The 13,073-nt window shown below is 55.9% G+C and overlaps 1 protein-coding gene across 1 annotated transcript; it reads right to left on the reverse strand.

The window, feature by feature from the left end:
• Positions 1 to 10,742: 10,742 nt before the first annotated feature.
• On the reverse strand, positions 10,743 to 13,031 carry PDXP (pyridoxal phosphatase). Its single transcript, XM_048048285.2, has 2 exons — positions 12,382 to 13,031; positions 10,743 to 12,283 (listed from the first exon to the last, which is right to left on the reverse strand). The coding sequence occupies exons 1-2, from the start codon at positions 12,971 to 12,973 to the stop codon at positions 11,958 to 11,960; spliced, it is 918 nt and encodes a 305-aa protein (XP_047904242.1). The 5' UTR covers positions 12,974 to 13,031; the 3' UTR covers positions 10,743 to 11,957.
• Positions 13,032 to 13,073: the final 42 nt, after the last annotated feature.

A 13,073-nucleotide genomic window follows, 5' to 3' on the forward strand; every position in this document is an offset into this window, starting at 1 on the left:
TATTATCTCGCAGACTCCAAGCCTCACATCTTCAATGAGCCACAGCAGGATCTCTCAAGCTTTCCTGCTGAAATGTTTCCAACCACATTCAGTTTCCTGGAACGAGAGTTGCTTGTAAGGCTCCTGCTCTTGCTGACTCCGGAATCTCTGCTTTCATTAAATCAGTATGGAAATATGTTCCCCGGTGGTGAAGATAATTCCACAAACGTTATCAAATGGTACCTGGGCATGCTGATTTATCTGAGAGAGCCTGAAATTACAGCTTGGGGAAGCGGGGATGAGTCCTGCTCACGCTAATGACATTGGGATGTGTTGGACACACCTCAAAGCACGGCCGGGGAGTTTCCCAAATCGGTGCTCCCCACCTACACCCCCACACCTCCACCATGAGGAGCTCACATCGGGCTCCATCTCACCTCCGGGCGATGAACCCCCTCGGGGCACAGCCTGGTTTGTGCAGCTGGTCTCCTGGCTGGGGTGGGCTCCCTGTGGCTGCAGGATGGGCTCAGCTTCCCGGCCAGGTGCTGGGCTGCAGATGGGCAGCACGGATCACCCCATGCCAGCCCATGGAGATCATTGTCCCGAGCCATTTGAGTGCTTTCCTAGCATGCAAGTACAGTGAGAAGCCACTGACGGTGCTAGAAATAGTGATGGTACAGCAAAAAAAAACCAAGCCTTCGATTAACTCAGGCATGAAGGAGCCTGACTCCACGGAAGCAGTGGAGTTAGCAGATCTTTAAAGCCAGCAACACGGTGACTGGTTGTGGAGGCTTTGTGCTGCTTGCATTTTGGTTTAGGGGCACTTGGCACAGGGCGGCAAGTAAAAGCAAAGCAATGCAAGCAAAGGTGGCCGGGTGCTTTAGGAAAGGACCTCCTTGTTTTGGACACAAGGATGTTGCTGGCAGTGACACAGCCTGGCCCAGGTGGTTGTTGTACATAGAGGGATTCCCTCAGCTGCAAACGCAGGTGGAGAAGCCTTGCGTCATGTAGGGCACAGCTGCTGAACCAGACCAGCACTGCAGCGCAGGGAGGGCCGGGAGATAAGCAGGAGGAGATATGAGCTCTCCTGCAGGCAAAGTACAGTTAGGGACCTCGTCCAACTCTGCCATGCACTTTGAAACTGATAATTTGCTTTTGAAAAGAAATGGGAAATTGAATTCAGGCCGGTGCATTGAATTTCCATTTTTCTTTAAATAAATACAGTTAAAGAAGCAGAAGGATAAAAAAGTAGAAGTGTTGGGGTGCAGCATGCGCTGTTCAGGCTGTGCAGGCACTGCAGGCAAGCCCTCAAACCTGAACTTTAAGAAATGATGTGTTTCGAAAGCAGACCTACAAGCTCAGCAGACACTGACTCTAGAGGGGAAAGGATTGCCACCGCTTGGCTGGATGTTGGCTAATGCCACCCAGAGGGCCGGCAACACCTGCCCGTTGCAAGCACTGCAGGAGAAAAAGGCAATATTTTGCTAAAATATGACCCCGTGCTTTAGGTAAGGACTATTCCTGGGCTAATGGTTGGCACTGGGTGTGCAAGGGAAAGAAAATGCAACTCCCCGCTTGCTGCTGGAGGCTCGGGTATGTTGTTACTGACATGCAGGAGAGCTGCAGGCTACGGACTGGCTGTGATCACCGTCTCCGCGCTGCTGTAATACCCAAACCAGCACCCTTGCAGTAGCAAAGAAACCTGCCATTTATTAAGCCTATTTCAAGCCTAGAAACTACCCGCTGAGGCATATTACCCGTCTCGGGTTGCTGTCTGCAAAAGCGACTTTTGAGACATGCCGGGCAGAGGTTTGTTTGCTGTGTTTAATATGCAGATTGCAAGTGGGTGCTGTGCTCGAACATGTCGGGGCAGGCCAGGTGCCGGTTTCAGCTCTCCCAAGAGCCAGGGCTCTGGAGCAGTGTGCTTGTGGAATAAAGGCACGTTTCTCCTGCAACACCCTGGAGACCGAAACTCAGCCGCTTGCTGTTTTTCAGCAAGCGATGCGCGTAAAAACGAGTCTGCAATGATGGTCCCGAAGAAAGAGGTTCCCTTGAATAGTTTTTTTTAGGAGCTGCTGGAAGAGGAGGATGTTTCGGCAGGGCTGGGCTCCCTCCCTTTCCCGAGGTGTGGCGGGCGGACCAGACGTGCTGCTCGGGGAGAGAAAGTGCAGGGTGCTCCGCTCCGATGCTATCGCGGCTTGGAGGCAGCGGGAGGTGCTGGGGTGCGTCATCCCCTGCCATGCTGCTGGCTCCAGCCCCCTCGCAAGGGGACCCAGGTGCAGAACTGGGCTCCTCAGCCTCCATCCATCGCATTTTTCTGGAAGGAAGCCTGGCTCTCATCCCAGCACGGCTGGGAGGCTTGGGAGAAGGGAGGGAAGCATGTTGATGCACTTAGCACCGAAGCAAACAGCACAGCATCGCTGTATGGGATCCTTAGTGTTGTTCTTGTTACGATAGACATCAAGAATGAGCATTGACACACTCCTGAGTTGGCTGGGGTGCAGACCTTGACGTGCCAACTGACTGCCTCGCCATGTGCATGGACCTCAGGGCTTGCCTGTGGGACAACCTCCAGGATTTTAGTAAGCACCGATGGCCCAGAGGCTACTGTTTGAATGGCGTTTTGATAGGGAGCAGGGTCACAGCTGGGACAGGGGGCTGGTTAGACATAATATCCACTTCTGCTTGGCTTCCTCACAGCAGGAGCCCGGGGGAAGCGGGGAGGAAGCTGACCTGCAGCACCCATGTGCCAGTGATTTGGTGGCAAGTGCTGCTCGCAGCACGAAGCCTGCTCTTCTCTCCTAGTGTAGAAGGCCTGCAAACAGCCCGGCTGTTTTGGATGAGCCCTGTAGGAAGAATTAAGGAGGTTCTCCTGGCCTCTGTGCTCATGTAATGAGGGGGGGCTCAAGCTGCCATATAATGCTCTTCCTCCCCTGCGAGGAGTACTGTGGGTGCAGAGGTGGGGTTGGAGCAGTGTGAGCTCCCTGCTGGGCTTCTGCTCCCAGCCCCAAGGGAAGGCTACCTCCTCTGAGCTCAGTTTTGGTGGAAAGACGCTGCTCTGTGTCCCCCGGGGGCATGTGGGGTGGTCCAGAAAGCACACACACACCCCCCACACACACCCCTGGGTGAGAGCCAAGGCTGGTGTCTGTTTTGGAGAAGAGCTATTGGGGAGGGAGGTCTATGGGCAAGCAGGCTCCGTCTGTGAATTTCCTAGAGAGAAACATGCAGGGAGAAACAGCCCCAGCCCCCGCAGTGCACCCCTTCCTAACAATAGCATTGTCCGCAAGGACGGGTGCTGTGTGCCAGGGCTCCCCGAGGCCCTCGGGGACCGGACAGGCCCCTGACGAGACGAGACGCAGGGAGAAATGCCGTCCTGACAGCGCACAACAAAGGCGTCTGTCTCGCTTTGTGGCAGGCTGTTTATTTGGGGTAAAGAGAAGGAAAAGCAGCAGAGAGCGACGGGGCCTCCCTCCGCACGGGGCCTTATTATGGGCCATCCTCGGTGTCCCAGCCCCTCTGCTTGGGGGGGCATGGAGGCAACAGGGCGAGGCTGCTCCCTGGCCGGCTCGATGGGCCACACCGTCCCTCACGGAGGAGCTCGACACACCAGGCAGGACCCTCCAAGGAGGGCCACCAAGGGTGGTGGCAGCCCTGTCCCTGCTGCCCAGACGCCCAGGGACTGATACTCTTCCCCAGATCCCTGGGACAGATCACGAGGGATCTGGAGGGATCTGGTCTCAGTGGGCCCCAACCTTCATCTCTTCTTGTGTCTGCAATGTCTGTCAGACCGAGGCTTCCTGAAAACCACCTCCTCAGGTTCTCAGACCAGCCAGGGAAGCCCTGCGAGCTTCTAATAGCCCAGACTGAGATAATCTTTAGGTGCTGCAAGCTGTTAGAGGATCGGCGTTGCAAAATACCCACCTCGGGTACCTTTCGTGAAGGCCTGAGGGCTCAGGCAGGCCTGAGACGGGGGTTTTGTGGAGGAGGATTTTGTGGCGTGAACGACAGCTCCAGAATTACAGGAGGGAGCGGCAAAGGAGCAAGAGGGCATGGGGAGAGGAGCCTTTCTTGATTTGGAGGATCTCTTTTGGGATAAACCAACCTCTTGCTCCTGGTCCCTGCATGCATTGAAGCCTGAGCATTAAACCGAGGCCAGCAAGCTGTGACGCTCTCGAGGACTGGCCCTGGATGCTGACCAGCTCCCTGCGGAGTCACCATTCCCACTTTGGGAAACCGGAGCTCCAGCCACGTTTATCGCATGGTGGGAGGATGAAAACGGCCCTGGACAGGAGGGGATCCCTGCCCAACAGCTTGCAGCTGGGCCGGAAAGCACTGCAGCAATACAGCTCCCTGCTAACACCAAAGTTTGACCTCCCCTGGTCCCTGGAAGTGCTGCGAGAAGGTCAGGATGCTTCTCAGCTCAGCTGGGGGATGGATGGATGTTGCACCCCTCAGAATGAAACCGAGATGCTTGGGTCAGCGCTGCTGTCCCCAGAAGCAGAAGCTGGTGAGGATGCCAGCACCTCGTGCGCCCAGGAAGGTGGCTGCTAGCTCAGAGTGATACCGCCTGCGGGGAAATGGGATGCTTTCTGAAAAAAGGCAGGCTTTCCGAAAAATAAAGCAGGCTTTCCAAAAAAAAAAAAAAGAAAAAAAAAAAGCAGACTAAGCAGACTTTCTGCAAGCAGTGTGCTGGGCAGGGGTGAGATCTGCCAGTGATGGAGTGGCCTGGCTTGCTGGGCCAACATGCACTAACCCTTTTCAGAGCAGGAAGGGGTTTGGGGGGTCTTGCAAATGGCTCACAAAGGGTCGCTTTCTCGTTTTTTTGACCTGCAGAGGTCTGCCAAAGGCAGAGCAACGTCTCTGTGGGCTTGCAGGGCCCCCCTGTGCTCCATGTGCCTGGGGAAGGGCGTCTCAGACCAGCCCCATGGCAGGCAGGAGCTGCTCACAGCCGGTGCTTGCGGTGCCAGGGAGGGATGAGTCCCAGGGGAAGGTGAAAAGCAGGGCTTGCTCTATGGTTAATAGCCAAGCTTTTATATATATATATATATATATACACATACATATATATGTGTGTGTGTATATATATATATAAAGAGTATCTTATCTTTAGAAACATTCCCATAAAGTTAAATATATATATATATATAGGGTTAGGGTTATATATATATATATTTAACTTTATGGGAATGTTTCTAAAGACAAGATACTCTTTGATCCCTCCAAGAGGCTGAAATGGGAAATGCACTGCTTTGCCTTTTTTTTTTTTTTTTTTTTTTTTTTTTTTTTAAATATACAACATCTTTCAGCCTTTTGGGCTTTGTGCTGCTGGGAACACCACGACTCCCAGCAAGGAACATCCCCCAGCGCTGTAACACCACGGATCGGGCCCCGGCAGCCAGAGCAGAGCCGATGGGGGACGCAGGCCGAGGTGAGGCCCCGCTAAGAGCAACGGGAGGCAGGGCAGCAGATGCCAGCCGCTGCAGGCAGCCGCAGCCGGAGCTGATTAAGTGCACACAAAGGGCAGCCGTGACTTGGAGCCAGCCCGCGGGGCCGCCGGCTGCATCGCGCGACGCTTTCTCCCCGGGATGCAGCCCCGCTGGCCACCGGCCCTCCTGAGCTGAGAAACTTGGGCGAGCGAGCCCCTGCCAAACGGAGCTGGGAGGGAACAGCAGCTGGGGGCCCCGCTGTGCTGACAAGGACCAGAGAGAGAAGCTGGCCCCCGAGAAACAGCCGAAATTCAGCATGCCTCTCACCGAGCCTTGGGGTGATGCGGAAATAATGGAGCGTTTTGCAGGCAGCACCGGCTTGGGCTGGGTGTGCAGAGTCACGGAGCAACTCCGACGTGCGACCTGACAGACAGACAGACAGGAGGCTCAGGCAGCAGGGAGAGTGAGGTCTGCTGGAAAGCAATTGCAAGAGGCATAACTTCTTTCTATTCAATTTCATTTATTTTGCCTCTTTCCGTGCCCAACACCGAGGCCTCTGTTAAAGGACAGGGGAAGAGTGGTGCCTGGCAGGATGGATGGTGGCAGGGGTTCACAGCTTACCCTCCATGTGTACAAGGAAATGACAGGCAGCAGAGTTACAACAGAAAGACAGGGAAGAGATAATTCGACAGGAATATCATGAAATCAATGAGAATTTCACCCCAGAAAGCCTAATGGGAACACAAGCCAGAAGTTATCCTCTACTCCTAGATTTATTTTCAGCCTAGGGAACAATGGCCTGGGAGATGGGAGAGTGAGAGCCCTAGACAGACGGCTTGCTTGTGATGTCTGATTTACTTACTGCACCTGGCACAGCATCAAGAGACAAGGAACAGACAAGGGTGCTCAACAGGAGTTGGGCATCCTCAACAGGCCAAACAGGAGGCAAACGCAGCGTGGCATTGCTCCACGACACAAGCCCTTTCACCCCAGAAACCTCTGGGGGAAGGCAACGAAAGAGACTGCCTGTGGTGGATTACAAGGCAGTGAGCACCAGGAAGCTCAGCCTAAACCCCCCGAGGGAGCTGTAGGACCTGCCCACCCCACAGGACGTGCCAGTCTCCGTGTGACCCAGGCCGTGCAGGCAGGCGGTTGTGCCGGCGTGCCGAACGGGAGCGTGGTGCCATCCTTCACATTTCCACCTCCAAAATTTGGTGAGCGCATGAACAGGGGCTGGCACGGCTCCACGCCGCTTCTGGGCCCTGCTCAACGGCGGCTGAATCAGCAACCTCAACGCATTAGGGCCGAAGGACGCTAAGTCAGGAACACCTCTGCTTCGTGGAGAAAGGGCACCTGGCCAGGACCACAGCCGACGTGGTTATAGCAGGGGGGGATTCTCTAAGACTCCCTAACTTGTACAACAGCGGAGAGCACCTTGAGGAAACAGCAAGCAGCACCCGACTCGCTTCGGGTGACTAAATCACAGCCACCGGGCAGGACAACTCGGATGGTCGCAGACCAGGCAATCCGGGTTTGTTCCTTGCATCACCTCCCTTTTTTCCACGCTCAGGCCTTACGGAGCTGCCTGTGCTTGGCTGCGGTGGTTCACTGAAGCTACAAAGGCTGATAAAACTCTCTAAGCTGGGGAGGTTATTAATGGCTTTTAATTGTTCTCAACTGGTTCAGCATGGAGAGCCGAGCTAGCTTGTCGACCAGGAGCACTTCCAATACGTCATCTGTGCACAATTCCCAGCAAAGCCTGAGAGTACAGCAGCAGTTCCCGTACGTGCAAAGCTGTGCAAGTTGCAGGCTGGGTGAGTTTGCTGGGGTCAGAGTCCACACTGTGAAAGGAAAGGCAATAAGGAAGGAACGTACAACGACACGGGGATGGCAGTGAGGCACCCAGACGCCTGCAGGACATGGAGGAGGGGACAACACCTTGTGAAGGGGGTGAGGAGAGGCAACCTGCGCAGCAGAGGAGGCTCCTTACAAACCGTGCTGCTGGAGGAAGAGCAAACGCTGGCTGCTGCCTCTCGGGGCAGGCAGTAACAGGCTGCTGCTCCTCGCCTCCTCCTCCCTGCGCCCCGTGCTGCAGGACAGGGTGGTGCCTGAGGTGCCTGCCCTGGCAAAGGGGGAGCCTCGCATCAGGTTGGACGAGTACCGAGCGAGTTCCTCGGATCATGAGCCTCTCTTGGCTCCGGAGGAACTTTCCCATGCAAAAAAAAAAAAAAAAAAAAAAAAAACCTCCTCGATCCTGCCAGTCCTAACACCTTCCAGATCCTTCCCTTTCTCCTAGCAGGTCATGTGGCTGAACGCTACCAACATCCCAGCCGAGGTGATTATTAGTTGCTCATATTACAGGCATCTGCTCACTGATTAATATCTTTAGACCCGTATCTTCCTGCAGCGTTTGTCGTTTGACCAACCTGATAAGCTTCTATGATGAAATGACTGACATGGTAGATGAGGGGAAAGCACGGATACTGCCTGCCTGGACTTCAGTAAGTCCCTTTGATATTGTCTCTCCTAAGATCCTTATGGAGGAGCAGTTAAAGTACAGGCTGGATGAATAGATGGCGAGGTGGATCAAAGACTGGTTGAACAGACAAGCCCGGAGGGTGGTGATCGGTGGCAAGAAGCCTAGCTGGAGGCCAGTAACGAGTGCTGTACCCCAGGGGTCAGTACGGGCGCCCCAGTCCTGTTTTACCTCATTGTTAGCCATCTGCGTGATGGAGCAGAATGCTTCCTCAGCAACATGACAGAAAACCGGGAGGAGCAGCTGCCACAGCAGCGGGTTGTGCTGCCATCCAGAGGAACCTCGGCGAGCTGGAGAAACGGGCCGAGAGGAACCCCGCGAAGTTCAACACGGGGAAATGCAAAGTCCTGCACGCGGGCAGGCACAACCATATTTTACCAAAAAGTGGGTATTGGTGTCCTGGGCTGCATTAGGAGGAGTTACCGGCAGGTCAAGGGAAGAAATCCTTCCGCTCTTATTTTTTCAGTGGTGCCCAGTGCAAGGGGAAAAGAAACAGTGGGCACAAACTGGAGCATGGGAGGCTCCCTCTGACCGCCAGGCAGCACTTCTTCACTGGGTGGGTAACAGGGCTCCGGCACAGGCTGCCCAGAGAGGCCGGGGAACTCTCCCTGCTTGGAGATCTCCAAAAGCCACCTGGACGTGGTCCTGGGCAGCCTGCTCTGGGTGGCTGGAGCAGGGGGCCTCCAGAGGTCCCAGGAGGTCCTACGGATCCCAGGAAAACAGGAGCACGGTGAGGAACGTTTCAAACTAGGGGACACCAGGCTGCCAAAGCCTTGGTGCCCTAGAAGTCAGGCTGGTGAGAGCTGCCCAGCCAGAGGTCCCAAAGCAGTAGAGGAAAGGAGCAGACAGCCACGGAGGAGCACACAGGGATTGCTTCCAGGTTACCTGCCTTCAAATCATGTATGCTGCATCCCTTGCGTCTCCCCGCGCCTTGCCCAGGACTGGCGATGCTCTGTGGGTTGCTGCTACCACCAGCAGCCAGGGGTTGCCACAGTAACAGCACTTACACGTGGATGCTGGGCTCCTTGGATAACTGAACGGCTGCCACGCGCCTTGCAGGGGTGCTGTCTTTATTGCACAGCGGGCAAGGATGCTGCAGCTTTCAGGAGAGGAGATGAAAGCTGTTCTCCACGCCAAAACAAGCCCCCCCCATCCGTTCCACCCTCCCATGCGCTTCCACAGCCCTGTTCTCCCTGGCAGCTGCACCGTTTCTCTAAGCACTCAGCCCAAGAAGTAAAACTGCTTTAGATGAATAGATCAGCCTACCTAGGCAGAAGCCATCGCTTATTTCAGTTTAAACAACTGATCCCCCTGGGGATCCTAGACCCCTCGGCACCAGAGGCTTTAACGCAAGCTGAATGATATCTGACGGGCTTGGATGGAGAGCTCACCACCCCTCAGGGACACCGGGAGGGGGTCTTCCAGTCTGTTTTCTAGGAAGGTCTGCTCATTCTCACCTTCGTGCAGGAGGATAGCGGAGGGAAGCCACAGAAAAGCAGCCTGGCAGGTCTGGTGGATCCCTATATTGCTGCTCTCAGCCCCACGCAGGGCTCAACAGAGCAGCCCAGCGGCTGGAGGCAGCACTGGTCCCTCTGCTTCCATCGTCGGGGAGAAGCAGCTCGTAGAGGACTCCTTCCTGGTGGCCTCGGTGATGTGAGGCACCGAGGGTAGGCCAGGTAAAGCCTATTCTTCTGCTCCCAGCCCACCTCTGCTACACAGCAAAGCCCCCAGGGAGAGGTCCATCAGATCAAAAGCACAGCCATGAGGGATACTGGTCAGCCACCATCCATTTAGGGAAAAGGGCCAGGAGCTATTTTCAGCAGCAACAGCAGGGAAAAAAACCACCCTGCTCTCCAAGCTTCACCATTCAAGATCCCAAGGAAAGTCCGAAGTCAAGGGAGTGCCCAAACGCAGGCTGTTGGGCTGTTAGGAACCAGTTAGCTACCGGATTCCCTCCTATTTCCTGGTGTACCAGCCTGGGAGCCCACAGCCTCCAAACCCATCTGCTGGTCCCGACAGCTGGCAAGGACAGAGAGAATGAGGAAGAGAGCACACGAAGGATTAACCCCTAGGAGCACCCTAGAAAAAAGGAGGGAACTCCAGGGTAAGTTCTTGCTGTGCATCTGTGTGTATGCACCTGTAAATAACTCAGCCTAGCTGTGGCCCGAGGGCTCAACAGCAATGCTCCGAGTTTGAATTTGGTACAACAGAGCTCTGAAAAGTGATTTGGGGTCTGGGTATCCATCTAATTAGGCAACCGGAGTTAGCAGACACATTAGATCTTGGGTCTGGCTCTGCTTGGTCATTCAAGAGGTGATTAGAGGCTCATTAAACAAGTACCATTCCTCTGGATTTCAAATTAGAGATGGCAGACACAAAACGGACAGACAGATGCATACAAAGGGGACCAATTAAGACGACAGGCAGTCTTCAGAGAGCTCTTCGGATGTCGTTCTGTTTTGGAGGGCTGTTCTCTAAGTCATTTTGGCTTAAACAACAACAGAAAAAAAAAAAAAAAAAAGACATTCAACACGTGGGATTATCCTAGCACCAGTAAACTGCATCTGGTTCTGCCACACGAGCTAACACGGCAGTAACTGACACTGAGGGTGTTTGTTCATCTCAACAGCTGATCTTTCAAGCAAGACATGAGAAGCTTGGTGACCAGCAACAGCTGTTAAAGAGGTTTAATAAAGGGAAGGATTTGGCTCCTTTATGAGGGGCTTCAAATGCAGTCTTACACCCAGATACCCAGGCCGTTCTCACCTTGGTGGGACTACAGGCGAAGAAAGGAGGCCATGTCCAGCCTACGCTCACACTTTATTATATACAGAGACACGGTGAGTGTAAGAACATCAACACGGGACGTGGACAGTCAGGGAGGCCCGAATAAACTGTCCCCCGCCCCCTTGGTGCAAACAGTCAGCATAATTTATACAAATAATACAATATTCGAACAATAAATAAGTCTGATAATTAAGATCAATAAATAAAAAAAAAACGTAGAAAGACGAAGCAGCAAGGAATGATTCGAGGGCTGCGACACATTCACAGCAGTGACAATACCAACAACATCTCACCTGCACAGCAGCAGCTGGAGCACAGACACCCCCCCGTCAGCCCTTTTCTCTCACCACACCATGGCAAAATCCACTGAGAGGGGGGAAGAAGGGGAGAGTCGTACAGTTCACTCCTGCTGTGCTTTTGAGGTCTGGTAGCCCTCTCTCCTTCACCAGCCCCTTTGGAAAAGGGTGCTTGCAAACAACGTACAACCACAGACCCACTGTGCGCAGTCACAGCTTGTCTGAGTTGCTTGGCACAAAAAAAAAAAAAAAGGGACAAGGACAGTCTCTCTTCCCTTTCTACAGTCCTTCAGACAGACACTGGCACAGTTATTAACCGAGTCAGGGCAGGAGGTGGTAGGGGAAACATATCTAAGGAACAGGGGAAGAGAAAAGATGGAAGCGAGGTGATGCTCTCTTCCGCTCGTGGGAGGCAGAGATGCTCTCATCCATCGCTCCAGCACGCTCCTTCCACACGCCCTGGCACCGCTGGAGGCTGGGCAGGTGAGAACACCAGCTACTCCCCTGGCAAGGAGGGGGTTACCACAAGGGCTGCAGGGATGCAGCTCAAAAGTCGAGAGTTACGCGAGTGGAGGGACAGCAGTAAAAGGCCGCCACTGGTTATCTAAGAGAAAAATAAGACAGCTGTTCCCTAACCCCTGCAGCGGGAGAGGCCGTACAGAAACACTGATTTGACCCCAGGTCAGCCTCAAGGCCTCCAGCTCTCTCCCAGAGATGCTGGCACATGAGGGAGAGGACTCTGTCCATCACGGACAGCTCTCAGCAGAAAGGAGGCAACTTGAGCCCTGCCCCTCCCTCCTTCTGCCCCCAGAGAAGGGTACCGGAATGTGAAGAAACGGGGAACTGAGGGAATACGGCGGTGAGAGAGAAATGGGAACAGATGGAGATCTGGGATGGGGAACCCGACCCCTCTGCCCTCGCGTGTAAAGACTGCTACTCATCCAGGCCCGGTATCAAGTCTGCAATGCTGTCCACGTAGTAATGGGGCACCATATCCTTGGCGGCGGCACTGTCGCTGGCCATGTAGGCCTGCGCCTCTTCGAGGCGGGAGACACCCGTCAGGGTGAGGATGGTGGAGAGCCCGCAGTTCTTGCCGAAGAGGATATCCGTCTCCAGGCGGTCCCCCACCATGAGGGTGCGGGACGGGTCGACGCCGAAGCGCTCCACGATGCACTCGAACATGTAGGTGTTGGGCTTGCCCACCACCAGCGCCTTGCGGCCCGAGGCCGTTTCCACCGCAGCTGTGAGACTGCCAGTCCCTGGGGGAAGAGAAAGACACAGCGGAAAGCGGCTCAGCACCGGGACGGACACGCGGGACGGCAGCCAAAGCCAGCGCCCCGACCCTCCGGAGGCTCACCGGGCGTCCGCCGGCCGTCGCTGAGCGGGTGCCAGGGGTCGGGGTCGGTGGCCACCAGCAGGCAGCGGGGGTCTCGCAGGTAGCCGCAGGCCTGCGCCAGCTTGCCGAAGGTGAAGTCCTCGTCGTAGCCCACCAGCACGGCCCGCACCGCCTCGCCCCCCGGCTCCCCCTCGCCCGCCAGGCGCAGGCCGGCGGCCCGCACCTCGCCGCGCAGCCCCTCGCCGCCCAGCACGAAGACGAGGCCGCCGCCATCTCCTCCTCCTCCTCCTCCTCCTCCTCCTCCATCTCCTCCGAGGCGCTGCCGCAGGAAGAGCGCGGAGCACAGCGCCGAGCTGAAGACGTGCTCGGCCCGCACCCCGCGGAAGCCCAGGCGGCTGAAGCGCAGCTCCAGCTCGGCCACCGAGCGGCGGCTGTTGTTGCTGACGAAGAGGGCGGCCTTGCCGCAGCGCTGCAGCCGCTCCAGCAGCTCCGGGGCGCCGGGCACGGCCCGCTCGCCCGCCCACAGCACGCCGTCGCAGTCGAAGAGCAGCCCCTGCGCCGGGCCCAGCACCTCCCGCAGCCCCGCGCCGCTCAGCCGCCGGCAGCTCGCCATGCCGCCGCTCCGCCGCCGCTCCGCCGCCCCGCCCGACTGGCGGCCGCGCCGCCCGCTCGGCTGCCCCGAAGGGCGGGCGGGGGGCGGGACAGAGGCCGAG

The sequence above is a fragment of the Anser cygnoides genome, chromosome 1 (genome assembly GCF_040182565.1).
Source record: "Anser cygnoides isolate HZ-2024a breed goose chromosome 1, Taihu_goose_T2T_genome, whole genome shotgun sequence".
Classification (NCBI taxonomy): Eukaryota; Metazoa; Chordata; class Aves; order Anseriformes; family Anatidae; genus Anser; species Anser cygnoides.